Raw genomic sequence first — 19,481 nt, 5'->3', positions numbered from 1 at the left:
TCATACAGTTTAATGGTGCTGTGTGTGGGAGCTGAATGCAGTTGTTTGCCGCTGTCACGCTGCTGCACGGTGTATATCGTCCCCCCCTTGGTATTTTGGACTTAATGAGTCTCCGTAATAAGTATTTCTAATTAGTGCTGGTTTTGTACAGGAAAAATCTGGTAGCCAGAGCCAAACAGATATAGGAATCTAGTTTGTACATTGATATAAGTTGGGAAACTTATTGATAATGATATAAAATCTGCCATCTTTCTGCCCCATAGCATGGTTTAAATTACCCCCTCAAACTAAGATATCTGCGATAACAGTCTGCACTGAAGGATCATGGGAAACCCAGGTGAATTTGCATGATGCGGCCTGGCTCCGCCTCTGCCGGTGGTTGGAACCAGATAATATGAAATAATCACGCGAGTGGGAGTTGGGCTTTCAGCTCAGGATTGGGTGTTTTCCCTTTTAGGTTATTGTAGTTTTTAATGTTTTTGTTTTTTTATTATTAATGTTGTTTTTCCCCCCGTTCTGCAGGTTCTGTATCCTGGACGGTTTAGGAGTTCATGTCCCGTTTACGGAGGACACTCTGAGAGGTTTTTACGGGATGGACGGAGGGGAAGAAGTTGGTGTGGAGGGCAGGGAGAGCGAGGGAATGGAAAGCGGTGGAGGACAGTGGTTGGAGCAGAAGGCGTTGGGTAAAGGGAATGACGTAGAAGACATGGCGGAGGATGCCGGGGCTGATACGGTTTTGGAGTCCGGTGGCCATGGTAGTGACTGTGGGCCATTAGGGCCGGGATGTCTAAGTTTGCCTGCCAATGATCTGGTGCTGGAGGAGACGGACAATGCTTTAAGGACTATGAATGAGCTGCCCGAAGAGCGGCCTGCTGCTGCTGCTGCTGCTGCTGACTTCATTGAGGGTGAGAAGGAAGTGGAAGCCGTGATGGACGAGGAGAGCAGTCAGCAGATGGTCACAGCAGAGATCTGTGCGGAGGGTAAAGACGCATCTTCACAAGGGGCTTCTGGTGACAACCCGGCCCCCGTCTGTGACGTGTGTGCCGACGACAGAGGCGGCGGTGAAGCTGAAGTTCCGGAGGAGAACTTGGAGGTGACGCATGAGGAGCCTTCAGAGATGTTGGAGGAAACTTCTATGTAAGAGCAATGCAAGGTCTCCATGCGGCTCGATGAGGACTGGTCAACTAAACACGCTCTGTATACCCAGCACATGCATGCATTACATGGTGGTTTTTCTATATTAACCCCTTAAGAACTGGTTGTCCTTATACCAATTCATTACAATGCTTTGTGAGCCCGTACATGTCATGAAGGGGTCGCTCCAGCAATCGTTTGCACTATAATGCGTATGATAGCTGGCTGTCCCCCCTTTATTGTTCTTAATTCTCCCCCGCGCATCTGCCCCGCTCTCCAGCTCCTTGGCTTGCAGGAGATGTGTTTGGCCAAACTCCTCTCCCGCTTGTCTGTGGGCATGCGCAGTACGCTCACCGCCAGTCCGTTCCAGGGGGTCTAATGGGATCCCCCACCCACCCATGCGCATATGGGGGTGCTTTCAGGTCACTCATTTGCTGCTTCAGGAAGCTAAAGGTGTAAAGACCGGATGAGCAGAGGGGGCGGTATGCTGCAGCTTCTCCTAAAGGTTTGTTTTTAGGGGCCACCGTATAAAGGACCAACCTGATGAGCCGCTTCTTCAGAAAGTGTTAATCCAGACTTTTTAACTCTCCCCACATTAACTATACATTACGCAGGGCCACCTCTGCCCTTCCTTTTAGCGCGCCCAGAGAATAAACCGGCAGCAGAGGCTCAGATGTGTCGGAAATCGGCACCCAGTTTTTCATTCGCATTGGGGGGGGGGTAGAGAATGTACCTTTTTTTTTTTTTAAGAATATATATATTTTTAAACCTGGTGAAAAATAAAACATATTAGTCACCTTTAGGAGAAGCTTCAGCTTCGCCACTGCTCTGTGATGCATCGTTGCTGACCAATCAGCTGCAGGATTGCTCTCCCAGTTAAATGAATGGGAGCTTTACCTGTCCATGTGCACTGGGATGGGGGGGGGTATTTGTTGGACACCATGTGATGTATGGCGGGGGGTGTAAGCAAGAGGGGCGCCACGTCAGAGACCGCACCGCTTCATATGCATAGGAGCGCATGTGCCGGCGGAGCGGCCCTTCAAACCGTGCAAATGAAACTAGTGTTATTTATATAGCGCCATCCTATTCCACAGCGCTGTACAACGAGGCATCACTAATACCGGTATCCCCCCTCCGACAGGTTGGCAGCGTACGACTTCTCCCACCCGCCGTGGGCCCTAACAGGATCCTGGCGGGAGTATTCTGCGGCCCCCGAGAATTTCCTTAAAGGCTGCAAATGGTGAGTTAAACAATTCCTATAAAATCACCCGAACCGGCTCTTATCCATGGGGTAAAACTTCTTCCGCATCAGCGCTTTAAACTGGGCAGATTCCTGTAGTCTTTCTTTTTTCGGGGGGGGGGGGGATTATATTTTCCAGGTCTTAAAGGGTGTTTGCCACCAAAAATCAGCTAATCATTAATCAATAGACCACAAAAAAACTGCCTATCCCATCACTGCTTGTATTCCCTCACTGTATTAGCCTCTGCCATCTCAGCTGGAAGGCTGCTCCACTTATCAACCACCTTCTCAGTAAAACTTCCTCACTTTACTATGATGTTAAATGTGCAACCAATTAGAAAGCTGGGAGATCAGGATATATAGATATGTGTGTGTATGTATATATATATATAATTTTACAGTGCGTGTTTATGTGGCACTGTACCCGGTTGTCTTTCTGCTCTCGCAGCGCGGTAACGGGGGCCGGTCCCCCCCCAGTGAGTGATGTTTGCAAGGGTTAAATAAATCATTAAAATGCTAGTATTTATTACAGCGGTATTTACTACTCTTCTGCCGACCGCCATACCTTTCATCTGCAGCAAAAGATATGAATAGATTGGGCCGTGCGGGTCGAAGCGCGATTATCTTACAGCCGCTCAGCTGAGCTGCGATCAGTAAACTCGTGAAAGCCCAGTGTCTGTGCTGTGATAGGAGCCTCTTTCTGATCTCTGTCCCTTTAAATCAGCGCATGCTTTGCAGAAAGTTATTTCTGCAAAGCCGGTGGGGAATTGGGACTCCCGCGTTCTCATTTTTCTTTAGATATCGACGCGCGCGAAATAAAAATCCATAAAGCTTCTGTCCGCGAGGGACGAGGCGGGGAGCGCGCGGCAGGGCTTTTCCTCCCCGATACCCGGCGCGTTATACTGAATAGGGGCACAACGTGTGATTTATTAACGGGGCCGATGGGTTTAAGTTATCAAAGGGGCTCGGTTACCTAAGCGGCGTTTAACACTCTGAAACGGCAGAAGCTTTTTGAAGATGCGTGGCCATGAACGATAGCTGGTCTTCAGGAAGATTGTATCTTCTGATGAGCTGAACAGCCTCCCAGCAGAAGTGGTAGAGGGTATTAAACATGCATGGGACAGGCATACGGCTCCTGAATCTAAGACGAGACCGACGACTGATTGCGGTTTGAGGGCAGACTACACGGGGGCCGGTTGGGGCCGATCTATCTGCCGGCAGATTCTGTGTTTATGCCAGTAGCTGGAACTGCCCCTTTAAATGTTCCCGTCCGGGTTCGGCGCCCCCCGCTTTCCTAATCAAGCGCTGCCCCCGCCTCGTCCGCATGCCGTCGGGGGGGGGGGTTTGTACACCTTCTGCTATAAAAATAGCTGCGGGGATCATTTCCATATAAATTGCGCCTGAAAATATTTGTGTGAATAACGCGCCTCGCACGGCCGCTCAGCACGCGATCGCACTCACCGCTCAATCAAATCAGACGAAGCGAGCCGCGCATGATTTCATTTGATTGCCTGCATTTTCTTAACGTTTCTGCTGGGGGGGGTGTATTAACCATTTCGCTGCCGGCGATCGGGGAAAGTGATGACTGTGCTTCTGGCAGTAAGGAGTTAAAATGTTACATGTTATTTTATGTTTTACAAAAAAGGAATAAATGCAGAATCCTAAGATTCCCCTATTTGGTGTTTTAACCCACAAAAACTTTATTTTTTTTTACACTGTTTATGGATCTCTTGTACATCTTATGTCTGTGATGTCACAATGACATAATTAAGCTCACATTTTTTTTATTATTATTATTTCTCATTTCTATTTATGTTTTTGTTAAGAAAAAAGGTTATATATTTTAATTTTTCCCTTTGTGGGAAGAGGGAGAAATGTTTCTCGCCACAATACGTGCGATCAGCCAGCAGGGGGAGCTACTGGACGGGAATGTGTGATCAGGAATTATATGACGTTGCACGCGATCGGCCGGCAGGAAGCCAGCGATGCTGGGGATGTCACTACAGCTGCATTAAAGTTAAGACGTACCAATACGTCCATGTGGTCCTGAAAGGGGTTTAATGACCTTTTATGAGGGGCAGAACCAGCGTTATCCGATCAATTTCCTGTCGATTAAAATGTGGTGGTCAGGTACTGGGTTTTAGGCATCTGTCTCGGAGTTATCTCGGGACGCGAGGCGTGATACAGATTAAATATATATCCGTATATAAGCAAACAGGAAGTTGTTATCGCTGAGACGAAAGAGTGGCGCTTCGGCCGTCGGGCGCTTCGGTCTGGTTGGGGATTTCCGGGTGCTTTTGACTTCTGTGGTTATTTGGACCCCCTCTCCCACTGTAGGGCTCCTGATGGCTCCTGCATACTCACCAACAGCGATGACAACGTCTTGAGGATCTACAACCTGCCCACCGAGCTGTACACGGGCAGCTGGGACACCCTGGAAGAGATGGTAGGTGTCTCCGGACAGACACACAGACAGATCCTTCCGGACAGATTTCTTGATACGGGTTGTGGGGGGATGCGGAAACGGCTCGCTGCTAGGCTTTGGGGCTGATGGCTTCGTGTCACCGCGCATGCATGGGTCTGCCGTGTGTGTGGGGGGGGGTAGACTCTTACCCCATCAATGTGTCTCCAGGCTGATGAGCCGTCTTTCTCCCGTAGAGCGCTGTTCTCCGTATGGCTGAAGGCGACACGATTTACGATTACTGCTGGTATCCGCGCATGAGCTCCTCTGATCCGGACACTTGCTTGTACGTGTGACCCCTGTGCTCCTTGGACGTTGGTATATAGTGTATGGTGGGGGGTATATTACTGTATACAGTGCTGGGGGGTTATATTACTGTATACAGCGCTGGGGGGGTATATTACTGTATACAGCGCTGGGGGGTATATTACTGTATACAGTGCTGGGGGGGCTATATTACTGTATACAGCGCTGGGGGGTTATATTACTGTATACAGTGCTGGGGGGTTATATTACTGTATACAGTGCTGGGGGTTATATTACTGTATACAGTGCTGGGGGGCTATATTACTTTATACAGTGCTGGGGGGGTTATATTACTTTATACAGCGCTGGGGGGGTTATATTACTTTATACAGCGCTGGGGGGGGTATATTACTGTATACAGCGCTGGTGGAGGGGGTTATTAATGTGGCCAGGACATACCATACTTCCTCCATATAAGCGCTTGTGTCTCCATTGTGTCCCCTAGTGTTGCCAGCAGTAGCCGTGATAATCCAGTCCACGTGTGGGACGCCTTCCATGGCAACGTCCGGGCATCGTACAGACCCTATAATCATTTGGTAAGTGACAGTCGGGGGCAGATTCGCGTCACTTTATTGCCCTGTTGGCAGCGGGGGTAAGTCATGGACGGTCTCCTTGAATATATTTAGTAACGCTTGCTGTCTCGCTGTCAGGATGAGCTCACAGCAGCGCACGCTCTCTGTTTCTCACCGGACGGCTCTCAGCTCTTCTGCGGCTTCGATAAGACGGTCAGAGTGTTTGAGACGTCTCGGCCAGGGAGAGACTGTCAGTGTCGGCCCACTTTCCGTAAGTACCTCCGCTTCGCGTCGAAGACCGTATTTATCATCCCGCGTGCCTCTGCCCCTCGAGTTTTGCCTCCCTCGCTGGGTATATAATCGCCAGGGGCAGACTGTGCTGGTGTGTGTGTGTGAGGACCTAACTGTGCATGGACCCTTCGGGTCTCACATGGCATCCAGAGCTGGAGTTCTTGGTGGTCTTTAAGAAACAAAGAAGTCTATGTGCCCCCCCTATAGACCACCAGTTCCAGCTCCGTTCTATTCTGATACCATGAGGCCCATCTTATACGATCAGCCCGTCGGTGGCTTTGATGACTCTGGGTCCACCTGCTTGACCATCTGGAAGAAATGATGGCGTCCTGACATAAGCGTCAGAAGAGTCCATGGGCTGAATTATTTATTCTGTGGTGGGAGGTCCCAATGTCCGCTCTTAGGTTCCTCACCTCGCTGTAAGTGATGAATAATATTCTCGTATCCTTCCGCAGATAAGAAGCAAGGACAATCCGGCATCATCTCCTGCATCGCATTCAGCCCTTCCGAGGATATATACGCCTGCGGCTCCTACTCCAAATCCCTTGGTCTGTACTCGCTCCACGAGGGGGTCACCTTGGCGGTCCTACAGGGCCATCACGGAGGGGTCACCCACCTGGCTTTCTCACCCGACGGCCACTGTATTTTCTCAGGTGGTCGTAAAGTAAGTGATTGATCGCTCGAGACATTGAGTGGTGTGCATCTTCTCCTCTCCCCACCCCCACAATGGGTAGAATTGGCCTTTTTTGTATATATATATTGTGTCAAATTCCATAAAATCTGGAGTATGAAGCTGGGCCCCTCTGGAACCCCTGCAGATTAAGAAGCTCCAACTTCCTCCTCCTCCTCCATAAATCATATTTATCAGGAACCTCTGAGTGTTCCTCTCCAGACGGGAAGCCGTCCGTTAAGGGCTGCAGTTGACCTTCCGCGCATGGTGGTGGACGTAGCGGAGCCGTCACTGAGCCGGGACCAAGCAGGCGAAAGACGCCAGTAGAGGTTCTTCAAAACTCTGACTTGTTCCACCAGGACCCTGAGATCTTGTGTTGGGATGTCCGTCACCCCGGGAAGGTCTTGTCTACCCTAAGACGAACCGTATCCACCAACCAAAGGATGTACTTTGACATGGAGGTGTAAGTTCCCTTCAAGTATGAGTTCTCTCTCTTGTTTAAGGTCCGTGCACTCGTGTTTATCCTCCCTCTCTCCACAGCTCTGGGCGGTACCTCATCAGTGGTGACACCCGGGGCCTGGTGACAGTCTGGGACACCATGTCCTCAATCCAAGATGGCGTCGTCCTTCCTCTCCTCCAGTTCCAGGCTCATACTGACTGCGTCAATGGAATAAGGTGAGGGACAGACGTCAAACAAAGGAACAAAGGCCTCCAGAATTTAAGAAAGTGTTGTTCCTCCTCAGATAGGCATATGTCTCTTGAATAGAGAGTGGAGAGAGTTCAGAGGAGGGAAACTCAAATGGTGAATGGCTTGCTGGCTATATCAGGAAAGGCATGAGGGATCTCAAAATGCACGGAGTGAGGGGGGGGGTGGGAGAGGCATTTAAATACATGAAGGGATTTAACAAGGTATAGGAAAATGTTACAAGAGGATTAGATGGGATGGAAGGAAGTTTAACATTACTGAGAGGGTGCTGGATACGTGGAACAGCCTCCCAGCAGAAGTGGTATGGCTCCTGATTCCCGTGACTGATTGTGGTTGTTTTTACACTTGTCTCCCTTCCGGACCTGGCTGATTGGCTCCTTTCCCTCGCCTCCGCTCGTAGCCTGCACCCTTCCTACCCGCTATTGGCTACGGCGTCGGGACAGCGGAAGTTCCCAGAGTCGGGGGGCAGCAGCGACGAGTCCGTGGAGCCAGAGAGACCCCCGAAGGGCAACGCGGGAGACAATTCTCTGCAGCTGTGGTGGTGCGGGGCTGACGCGCAGTAAAGCCCGCCGCGATGTACAGATGTATATATCCTGTGCGTGTTCTAGAATCTTCCGCCTGTATATATCGTGTAGGTATTTTTCTACGTTCTCATCGCCTTCCTACCGTCTAAATAAAAGATTTTTAGAGAAACCTGATGTTTTTTTTCTGTGTCCGTGCACCTCCTTCCTTCTCTCGCCCCATTTCGGGTGTCTCTGTCCGCCTCCTCTCCCCCGAATCTTCTGTCTCCTTCTACATGAGGAGCCAAACAAATTACAACGGAAAGAAAAAAAATAAAAATATATATTTTTTACTCGAGGCACAATTTTTAGATCTTAAAAATAAAAAATAAAATTGTTTTTAGTTCAGCTTTGTGGACCATTCCATTTGTTGCTATGGCGATAAAACCACTTTTCGAACTGCTCCAGAATCCCGTTTTATACATAATCCTTAATGGAACCCCGGAACAATGGAATTTCTGCCTTCTAACGCGTCGTCTGCGGCTCTTTGGGTGTCCCTGCGGGTGTCTGAAGCCGAGGTCCGTGTTCTGGCCTGGGGATTGTGGCTGCGCATGAAGAAAGAATTTAAAGATTTTCCTTTAATACTCAGATTTTTGGTGATTTTTGTAAAAATCTTTTTGGGGTTTTCGGAACGAAGGGGTTACGTTGGCGATAAGATCGTTTATGGGCTCTAAGACGGGTGATTTTGGATCATGCTTGTTACAGGGCTAATGTCGGCAAAAACCTGGTATTTTGTTCCATAAAGGGGGCTTCGTGGTCCCGGGGTGGGGGGCAGCTGTGGCCACTCGCTGGTAATTGGTGGAAGACGTGGCGAGGCAGCCGTATCTATCCCATGGGTGATGGCTTGGGTCTTCTTCTCAGTAAAGACCGATACTAGGGCAACATTCTAGCTCTAGAGCAGTATCCATGGCAACCGATGTGCGTTCTTCATACGCGTGGCTCGTAGGGTCCGGGTCGCTCTTCTAGATCTTCCCGCGGAGGTTGTAGCAGGAAGGGTTGGCTGAGACTCCGTATCACCGGAGTGCCTGCTCGCAGCCGCCTCGCCCTCCCTCACACACGCCGTCTCTTGGAAACCCTGCAAACACTCGGTGAGAGCCGCCCGTCTCCCTGCACTCTCACGGACTTGCTGTCTCTTCGGGTTCCTGCCCCCTCGGGGATGTCTCGTGAGGTCACACCGCCCTCGCCGTCCTCCAGCAGACCCTCACAATGCCCCCCGCAGGAACAAGGTAATCATTGGCTGATACACGTGTCCTTACACCTAAATCGTGTTGTCACAGTTACCTGGATTCAACCAATAGGAGGTCGGATACCCTCCCGACTCTTTCCCTATTGGCTGGCCGCAGGGATTTAGCGACGGGCTTTTCTTTGGCCACATAAAATTGTTACGTTTGTAGCGTTTTTGTCTCAATCAGCCACCCTTGATGCCGATGTTTTAGTTGAGCCGCCATGTTTTTCTGACATAGATAAGGGGGGGGTAGCTGTTGAGATTTAACCCTTCCAATACTGGCACAGATTTAAGGAATCTATTATGGTCCTTAAGAGGTTACATTTCCTTATGTTTTTTTTAACCTTTCTATGACGCGTAAGATTAGTTTAGACCCGTCTATAGTAACTAACTAGAATGTAGATATCAGAGGGTCGGATGGAATGGAAGGAAGTTTTATTTTATGGAGAGGGCAGTAGATAAGTGGAACAGCCTCCCAGCAGAAGTGGTAGAGGGTAATACAGTGAGGGGAGTTAAACACGCATGGGATAGACATACGGCTCCTGAATCTAAGACAAGACCAACGACTGATTAAGGTTTGAGTCTTTACAGCAGGAGAAACGGGCGACTAGACGGGGAGGAGCGGGGCCGATCTACCGGCGGGTTCTGCTCTCAGATGAATGGCGGAGATCTTACGCTTCTGAACCATTTTGATTTCTTGATCTTAAAAACCAGTCACACAGGACAGAGGACTACTGAATTAAAACCCCATTTCCATTTTCCTTTCTCAACCAGTGCTCGGGGGCATTTCTGGTCATCTGCCCCAGGGGGTCTGCAGGAAATGTGCCAAGTACAGGGATATGATTGGTCAACTTCAGCAGGAGAAAGAGGAAGCACTCCAGGACCAGAGGAGGGTATGTTACCCTAAAGTGAGCCCTCGTTTCAGGACACAATGTACCCCACAGGTGCCATCCTGTCCTTTCGCTTCTGTTTGTTCAAAATGGCGGCTGGTCCCTGTCTACTCCCCGAGCTGTACCACGTTCCAGCCTATGGGGGTCTATTTCGCCCATAGTCACACCGTGCCTTTGATTTATATGGCCTTGTGGTGCGTGCCTGTTTCCTTCCTGGACCATACCATGTCCTTACCTGTTTCTGTCTAGGGATGCCTACCTAATTATTTCCGGGTCCATACCATGTCATTACACGTTCCTGTGTAGGGTTGCCTGCCTATTTATTTCCTGGGCCATACCATGTCATTATGTATTCCTGTCTAGGGTTGCCTGCCTATTTATTTCCTGGGCCATACCACATCCTTACATGTTCCTCTCTAGAAATGCCTCCCTATTTATTTCCTTGGCCATGCCATGCCTTTACGTCTTCCTTCCTGTCCGAGACTTTCCTTGATGATACCGCATTTATTTCCAGGTTAAAGGTACCTATTCATTTCATTGCCGGGCCATACCACATTTCTAATTTTTCTCATCTATATGTACCTGTACTCTTTAATCATGGGCCATACCATCTCCATACCCAGATAAGGGGTGCCAGTTATATCACTGTGCTTGGCCCATCCATGCTGGGGGTGGTATGTGGTAGAAGATCTGCTTCATGTCAGTGTGACCTCTGTATTAACCATAGATGTGTCGAACTGTACTTTAGTCCTAGCAGTTCTAGTCTATGTCTTAGGCTTTCCAAGACCAACTGTCTGAAATAGCCAAGAACCGGAGGCACCTGGAGGAGGAGCGCGCGGCTCTGCTACGCCACAGGTTAGAGCAGGAGATGAAGGAGAAGGCGCAGGTTCTCCATCAGAACTGGAAGGAGGACACTGATGAGGCCATTCAGAAAGCCTGCGAGGAAGCAAGGAGAGAGGCCGAGAGGGAACGGGAAAGGGAAATTCAGCTGGTAAAAGAAGCAGCCGAGGTGGGGACAACAACAGCGCCAGCCTCCCCCTCACACACTACTACACCGTGACATGTATACACAGCACAGATACAGCGCAGACAGCGGCAGCCTCCCCTCACACACTACTACACCGTGACATGTATACACAGCACAGATACAGCGCAGACAGCGGCAGTGCCGGCCTCCCCTCACACACTACTACACCGTGACATGTATACACAGCACAGATACAGCGCAGACAGCGGCAGCCTCCCCTCACACACTACTACACCGTGACATGTATACACAGCACAGATACAGCGCAGACAGCGGCAGTGCCAGCCTCCCCTCACACACTACTACACCGTGACATGTATACACAGCACAGATACAGCGCAGACAGCCTCCCCCTCACACACTACTACACCGTGACATGTATACACAGCACAGATACAGCGCAGACAGCGGCAGCCTCCCCTCACACACTACTACACCGTGACATGTATACACAGCACAGATACAGGGCAGACAGCGGCAGTGCCAGCCTCCCCTCACACACTACTACACCGTGACATGTATACACAGCACAGGTACAGCGCAGACAGCGGCAGTGCCAGCCTCCCCTCACACACTACTACACCGTGACATGTATACACAGCACAGGTACAGCGCAGACAGCGGCAGTGCCAGCCTCCCCTCACACACTACTACACCGTGACATGTATACACAGCACAGATACAGCGCAGACAGCGGCAGCCTCCCCTCACACACTTCTACACCGTGACATGTATACACAGCACAGATACAGCGCAGACAGCGGCAGTGCCAGCCTCCCCTCACACACTACTACACCGTGACATATATACACAGCACAGATACAGCGCAGACAGCGGCAGCCTCCCCTCACACACTACTACACCGTGACATGTATACACAGCACAGATACAGCGCAGACAGCGGCAGCCTCCCCTCACACACTACTACACCGTGACATGTATACACAGCACAGATACAGCGCAGACAGCCTCCCCTCACACACTACTACACCGTGACATGTATACACAGCACAGATACAGCGCAGACAGCGGCAGCCTCCCCTCACACACTACTACACCGTGACATGTATACACAGCACAGATACAGCGCAGACAGCGGCAGTGCCGGCCTCCCCTCACACACTACTACACCGTGACATGCATACACAGCACAGATACAGGGCAGACAGCGGCAGTGCCAGCCTCCCCTCACACACTACTACACCGTGACATGTATACACAGCACAGGTACAGCGCAGACAGCGGCAGTGCCAGCCTCCCCTCACACACTACTACACCGTGACATGTATACACAGCACAGATACAGCGCAGACAGCGGCAGTGCCAGCCTCCCCTCACACACTACTACACCGTGACATATATACACAGCACAGATACAGCGCAGACAGCGGCAGCCTCCCCTCACACACTACTACACCGTGACATGTATACACAGCACAGATACAGCGCAGACAGCCTCCCCTCACACACTACTACACCGTGACATGCATACACAGTTTTCATATTGCAGTTACTTGTGTGGAGCAGCATTTTTTACACATACGTTTTCAGATTGAGTTTAAGGAGCGTTTGCAGGAAGCCGAGCATCTGGTTAAAGAAAAGGAACAGAAACGCTTTGAAATAGAGAGACAAGAACTGGAGACAAAGCATTCTGAGGAGCTCAGAGCTGTGCACGTAAAGTGAGAACACATTGACTGCATCCTGTACTAATCCCAACTCTACACACACTGCATCCTGTACTAATCCCAGCTCTACACACACTGCATCCTGTACTAATCCCAGCTCTACACACACTGCATCCTGTACTAATCCCAACTACACACACACTGCATCCTGTACTAATCCCAGCTCTACACACACACTGCATCCTGTACTAATCCCAGCTCTACACACACTGCATCCTGTACTAATCCCAGCTCTACACACACTGCATCCTGTACTAATCCCAGCTACACACACTGCATCCTGTACTAATCCCAGCTCTACACACACTGCATCCTGTACTAATCCCAGCTCTACACACACTGCATCCTGTACTTATCCCAGCTCTACACACACTGCATCCTGTACTAATTCCAGCTCTACACACACTGCATCCTGTACTAATCCCAACTCTACACACACTGCATCCTGTACTAATCCCAGCTCTACACACACACTGCATCCTGTACTAATCCCAGCTCTACACACACTGCATCCTGTACTAATCCCAGCTCTACACACACTGCATCCTGTACTAATCCCAGCTCTACACACACTGCATCCTGTACTTATCCCAGCTCTACACACACTGCATCCTGTACTAATCCCAACTCTACACACAAACTGCATCCTGTACTATTCCCAGCTCTACACACACACACTGCATCCTGTACTAATCCCAGCTCTACACACACTGCATCCTGTACTAATCCCAGCTACACACACACTGCATCCTGTACTAATCCCAGCTCTACACACACTGCATCCTGTACTAATCCCAGCTACACACACTGCATCCTGTACTAATCCCAGCTCTACACACACTGCATCCTGTACTAATCCCAACTCTACACACACTGCATCCTGTACTAATCCCAGATCTACACACACACTGCATCCTGTACTAATCCCAGCTCTACACACACACTGCATCCTGTACTAATCCCAGCTCTACACACACACTGCATCCTGTACTAATCCCAGCTCTACACACACACTGCATCCTGTACTAATCCCAACTCTACACACACTGCATCCTGTACTAATCCAAGCTACACACACTGCATCCTGTACTAATCCCAACTCTACACACACTGCATCCTGTACTAATCCCAGCTCTACACACACTGCATCCTCTACTAATCCCACCTCTACACACACACAGCATCCTGTACTAATCCCAGCTCTACACACACTGCATCCTGTACTAATCCCAGCTACACACACACTGCATCCTGTACTAATCCCAGCTCTACACACACTGCATCCTGTACTAATCCCAGCTCTACACACACTGCATCCTGTACTAATCCCAGCTCTACACACACTGCATCCTGTACTGACTCCTGTCTCTGTTAGAGTCTGCACAGTGCAGGAGCAGTTAAAAGACGTTATCCGTGAGAAAATGGATTTTGAGAATAAATTTAAGGTAAATGTGTATTTTTGGATAGTTTGTCTCTTCCGTGTAGTTATCTGTCGGCTCAGTATAATGACGTTAGACTTGTACTATTTATAGAAGGCACGGTGCCCCCTTTCTTGCCCTTCACCAGGGTGGGTCTTAGCACCAGGCATGCCAGGAAGGTGCTCAAATTGGGGGGTGCCAGGAAATGATGTATTCTTCATAGGGAGATAGGTCTGAAGTGGTGGGATCTTTCGGTGCACTCTAATGTAACCCCTCCTCTCCTATAGCTCTTTCCCCCCACTTTTATATAGCCCTTTCCTCCCCATAGATCTTTGTCCACACTCTAATATAGCCTCTCCCTTCTAATAGATCTTTATCCCCTCCCTTCTCAATGCCCTTTTCCCGCACTCTAATGTACCCCTTTCCAAAAATATTTCCCCACACTCTAATGTAGCCCCTCCCTTCTTATAGATCTTTCTCCACACTCTAATGTAGCTCCTCCTTTTCCAGAGCTCTTTCGCCGCACTCTAACGCATCCCCTCTCTTCTTATAGATCTTTCTCCACACTCTAATATAGCCCCTCCCTTCTTATAGATCTTTCTCCGCACTCTAATGCATCCCCTCTCTTCTTATAGATCTTTCTCCGCACTCTGATGTAGCCCCTCCCTTCTTATTGCTCTTTCTCCGCACTCTAATGTAGCCCCTCCCTTCTTATAGATCTGTCTCCGCACTCTTTGTAGATCTTCTCTTACACTTTGCATCTTCATCAGGAGCTCCAGCTGAATTACAAGCGGTTTATTGACCTCACCGACTCCGCTCTCCATTCAGACTACCTCCTGCATCTAATCCGCCTGGGAAGACCGCCTGGCTTTGCCCATGGTGCTGTTCAAACTGATGATGTCATCAATACTCCTCTCTGATGTCATACCCATTCCAAGCCGATAAAATAATTCTTCGATATTTCTCTTCTCTCGTTAAAGCAGACATTTTTAAAGAGCACTGCAAAAATATTAATAACAGGAATTTTGTATTCATTTTAAAAAAAATAAGCAATTTGGATTGGCTGCTGAGATTTTACCTTTTATATTGATTTACACAATTAATAAACTGAAGATCCAACGTGAGTGTTTTTTTTTGTATTTCATCTTTTTCTTTACTTCTATATTTCATAAAAAATTTTATTTATTGGGTGTGTTTTTCACACAAAAAAATAGAAGGGGTACAAAACCTCGCCTTACTACAATAATGGAAAACATCGAATGCCCGGGTATCGTCTTTAGCCGTTGTAGCCCAACATCTACTCTCTCGACCATCCCTCTAATTTACTTTAATTATTAGTTCGGGTCCCAATACTGATCCCTGAGGTACCCCACTAGTGACAAATCCTCCCTCTGAATATACCCCATTAACTACATCCTTCTGCCCCTATCACTCAGCCATTGGCTTATCCATTCAACTATTCTGACATCCAAACCCAAAGACTTATTTATAAGTCTTCTATGAGGGACAGTGCCGAAGGCCTTACTGAAATCTAGGTAGGCGATGACAACGGCTCCTCCCCGGTCTATTTTAGTTGCCCAGTCAAAGAAATAAATGAAGTCAGTTTGACAGGATCTCCCTGTAGTAAATCCGTGCTGTTTCTGACCATTTACTTTTAGATATTTAACAACCCTCTCCTTTAGCATGGTTTCTGTTATTTTTCCAGCTGCTGACGTAAGGCTTACCGGTCTGTAGTAGGCCGAGTCTTCCCTGCTACTTTTTTGAGAAATGTTACTTCAGTTGCCAAGGTCCACTCTTCTGGAACAGCGACTGGTTAAATAAGTCCGCCAGCGGTTCTGCCGGGACAGTTCGATGCTCCTTGAATAATTTTGGGTTTATGCCATCGGGTCCCATGGATTTGCCCGTTTTTACTTTAGAGAGAAGTCGAACTCCTTCTTCTGTAAACAGTAAACACACTTGTTCTACGTCACGCTATTTCTCTCGGCTAACAGAGGTCCCTCACCTTCACCTTTATCTTCCTCTGTAGAAACATACCAAGACATTTTCCGACGTGGCAACAGTTTGGGGGAGACCCTTTTCTATTCCAGCGTGACCAGCGCACAAAGCAAGCTCCATAAAGACAAGGTTGGATAAGTTTGGCGTGGAAGAACTTGACTGGCCGCGCACCCCATCGAACACCTTTGGGACGAACTGGAACGTAGATTCCTCCGACGAACTGGAATGGAGATTCCGACGATGGGTCCTGATCTCAACCCCATCGAACACCTTTGGGACGAACTGGAATGGAGATTGCGAGCCGGGCGTCTCATCCAACATCAGCCCCTGACCTCACAGACGCTCTACTGGATGAACGGGAAGAAATTCCCACAAAAACTCCCCAAAATCTTGTGGAAAGCAGTCCCAGAAGAGCGGAAGCCATTATAGCTGCAAAGGGGGGCCCAACTATATATTAATATCTGTGTATTTAGAATGTGATGTCATCAAAGACCCTGTTGGTGTAATGGTCAGGTGTCCCAATACTTTTGTCCATATAACATGTAAGGTGCTGCCCCCTGCAGCCTGTGGGATGTATAACAGAATAACTGATTGCCTTCTGTGAGCTTATACCCCCCACACCCTGCAGGGGGCAGCACTGCACATGGGCCACTTTACACATAAAGGACCAAAATTCAGCGCATGTTCATATAACTTCAAAACAGGCGTTATTATAACATGAGCCGACGTGTGTTTCAATCCAATAAAAGGCTCTTCGTCAGCGCGTGTGACAATTACTGCTCCTTTGTAGCGTGTCCTGACGAAGGTCCATTTATCCGATCAAAGCGGATGCCGGCTCATGTTGTAATAAAACCTGTTTTGAAGTGAGCACATATAATTCCATTTATGTTTGTGAATGAAATAATCCAATTCCATTACATCACTTTAATCTCTCTCCAGAATATTCAAGCGGTGAGAAAATCGGAATTTTTCGGTGGCAGTTTTTTTTTTCTGTCTGTTTTACTTTTATTTTATACATTTAACCCTTTTTTTAAACCATTTTACTCTTGATTCTAAATGGACTTTTAAATGGATCCCCTGTTAACTTTAGCTTCTTGTGGCTCATTGTAGGTAATATAAGTGTTAACGGGTACCCTTTAGATTGTAAGCTTTTGGGCTGGTCCCTCGTTACCTAATGTATCGGTTTGACTTTGTCTGTCTTTGTATGGATGGACTGTAAGAAGCACTGCAGAAATTGCTGGTATAATATTAACACTACTACTAATAGTGCTATATAAATAATAATAATAATAATAATGATAGTGCTATATAAATAATAATAATAATAATGATAGTGCTATATAAATAATAATAATAATAATGATAGTGCTATATAAATAATAATAATGATAGTGCTATATAAATAATAATAATGATAGTGCTATATAAATAATAATAATAATGATAGTGCTATATAAATAATAATAATAATAGTGCTATATAAATAATAATGATAGTGCTATATAAATAATAATAATACCATTATTCAATATTCAATAGTGCTATATGAATAAAATATAAAAATAATAATAATAATAGTTAAATATTTATTATTATTATTATTTTACAAGCTGGTGTGTCAAGCCTGCCATTCCCCGTTCTGCCACACGAGGTCGCCAGTTCCCTTCTCTCTCTGGGAATACACCCTTTTTTTTTTATCCGTCCCCCCCTTCCCATTATTAACATTTCCCATATTTTTACCCCTTCATTACCTGCCCGCCTGTAATCTCCCCCTCCCCATTTATTCATCTATTTTCCTACCTGCCTCATCATCGCTTCATTCTTCCACCTTTAAAATTGCTCTCGTTTGCGCGCCCTCCTAATTTTTACCTTCATTTTACCCCCCCCCTTAAATCATACCCCTCGCCCTGTCGCCGGTACCCGTGATTTCAATCTTATTTTTGCAGCGGTAAGGTTGCCCACCAAAGACATTTATACAACATGTCTCATTACCTGTTAAATGCTTCCAAGCCAACAGAAGTGTGATTATAGGGTACACTATGTAACGATATATATATGTTTAATGTATAGCCGGGGCCGGGGAAACGGAAGAGGTCGGGGGATATGGCAATTTTCCTTTTAGAGGTAAGCCTGGGTCTTCTGGAGAGAAATGATTGCTCATCGCACCTGTTTACTTGGCACTGGTGCAGGCAAGGGGGGCAATTTCTTTATAGAGGGGGTCTCCGCTTGAGATGAGCGACGCGCTACCTCCCGAGACACAGTGCTAACTGTGACTCATCTGAGCAAAGAGCCGTACTGCGGAGAGCCGAGAACAAAAGGGGGGGCGAATTGAAAAGGTTGAACCGCGCGGACTTTCTGTACGAACTGTGCGATTGTATGTCAGCGAAGCGGCCGGCGACCGAGAGCAGCCGAAAAAACAAGCAAAGCGAGCATATCCAGGAGTCTGGAACAATGCAAACGCCGCGTTCCACTTCTCCAATATTCCATATCTGATGCAGTACACGATCAACATTTGGTACCCAACGCAGTTTACGATCAATATGCGGTATCCGGCGCTGTTAATACTCATTGTTTAGTATCTGACGCAATTTACAATCAACATTCCGTATCCGACGCAGTCCACACTTAACATTTAGTATCTGACGCAATCCACAATCAATACGCAGCTTCCGACACACTTCACAAATCAACATTCCGTATCCGACGCAGTTCACAATCAACACCCAGTACTCCGGTGCACTCCATGCGCCAAATTCTTCATCCGTAATGCAACTCACATTAACATTCTGTAACCCAATGAAAGTCATTCAGTACTCCAACGCAGTTCATGTCTCACATCCATTACCCCAACGCAGTTCATGCCTCACATTCAGTACCCCAACGCAGTTCATGCCTCACATGTTTTACATAATGCCTTACATTCAGTATCCCAACGCAACTCACCTGCCACGCTCAGTCACCCAGTGCAATTAATATCCCGCCTTCGGTACCCATAGCAACTCCCGCTCAGCAAAATGATTACAGCATGATTTTAGATTTCATTTTTGACAGGGGCAGGACTTTTCCGTTGGGTCCGTGTGCCCTGTTATTCCCGCGAGCGCCGTTAGGCTGTACGGTGGACGTGAAAACGGTTACGGGGCCCGGTTAACGTCCTCCCAGAAGCCTCGGCCTGAAATTCCGCACTGAGCTAATAACGGCTCCTGTGAGAGGAACGTCCTCGGAGCGGCCGCGGAACTCTCTCTTCTTCTAGAAGGAGGAAGGCTTCACAATTCTAGAACCAATTTTATCTGATTTGTCCCCGTTTTGGGGTTATTACATCACATTACATTATTCCTTTGGCGCATTGTGTTTGGAGGTGTTG

The 19,481-nt window shown here is 47.9% G+C and overlaps 2 protein-coding genes across 2 annotated transcripts; both read left to right on the top strand.

The window, feature by feature from the left end:
• The first annotated feature begins 928 nt into the window (after nucleotides 1-928).
• WRAP53 (WD repeat containing antisense to TP53) lies at nucleotides 929-8,013 on the top strand. The gene is made up of 10 exons (XM_053463909.1): nucleotides 929-1,137; nucleotides 2,276-2,374; nucleotides 4,712-4,820; nucleotides 5,033-5,121; nucleotides 5,587-5,677; nucleotides 5,792-5,924; nucleotides 6,400-6,608; nucleotides 6,974-7,077; nucleotides 7,155-7,289; nucleotides 7,721-8,013. The coding sequence occupies exons 1-10, from the start codon at nucleotides 929-931 to the stop codon at nucleotides 7,881-7,883; spliced, it is 1,341 nt and encodes a 446-aa protein (XP_053319884.1). The 3' UTR covers nucleotides 7,884-8,013.
• A 749-nt stretch (nucleotides 8,014-8,762) lies between these two features.
• Nucleotides 8,763-15,245, top strand: LOC128491260 (uncharacterized). Its single transcript, XM_053463541.1, has 6 exons — nucleotides 8,763-9,106; nucleotides 9,880-9,998; nucleotides 10,771-11,004; nucleotides 12,574-12,701; nucleotides 14,083-14,152; nucleotides 14,896-15,245. Exons 1-6 carry the CDS (start codon nucleotides 9,037-9,039, stop codon nucleotides 15,043-15,045), a joined length of 771 nt encoding a protein of 256 aa, XP_053319516.1. The 5' UTR covers nucleotides 8,763-9,036; the 3' UTR covers nucleotides 15,046-15,245.
• The last annotated feature ends 4,236 nt before the right edge of the window (nucleotides 15,246-19,481 follow it).

The sequence above is a fragment of the Spea bombifrons genome, chromosome 4 (assembly GCF_027358695.1).
Source record: "Spea bombifrons isolate aSpeBom1 chromosome 4, aSpeBom1.2.pri, whole genome shotgun sequence".
Lineage (NCBI taxonomy): Eukaryota > Metazoa > Chordata > Amphibia > Anura > Pelobatidae > Spea > Spea bombifrons.
This window is presented reverse-complemented; position numbering and strand designations above follow the sequence as displayed.

What these genes read in the sequence shown, in the direction of transcription:
- WRAP53 (XM_053463909.1), top strand. Translation starts at nt 929, where the DNA reads ATGGACGAGGAGAGCAGTCAGCAGATGGTCACAGCAGAGATCTGTGCG. An exon ending in TTTTCTCAGGTGGTCGTAAA is followed by an intron (nt 6,609 to 6,973) that starts GTAAGTGATTGA and finishes TTGTTCCACCAG; the next exon opens with GACCCTGAGATCTTGTGTTG. An exon ending in GACTGCGTCAATGGAATAAG is followed by an intron (nt 7,290 to 7,720) that starts GTGAGGGACAGA and finishes CTCCGCTCGTAG; the next exon opens with CCTGCACCCTTCCTACCCGC.
- LOC128491260 (XM_053463541.1), top strand. Translation starts at nt 9,037, where the DNA reads ATGTCTCGTGAGGTCACACCGCCCTCGCCGTCCTCCAGCAGACCCTCA. An exon ending in CACTCCAGGACCAGAGGAGG is followed by an intron (nt 9,999 to 10,770) that starts GTATGTTACCCT and finishes TCTATGTCTTAG; the next exon opens with GCTTTCCAAGACCAACTGTC. An exon ending in ATTTTGAGAATAAATTTAAG is followed by an intron (nt 14,153 to 14,895) that starts GTAAATGTGTAT and finishes CATCTTCATCAG; the next exon opens with GAGCTCCAGCTGAATTACAA.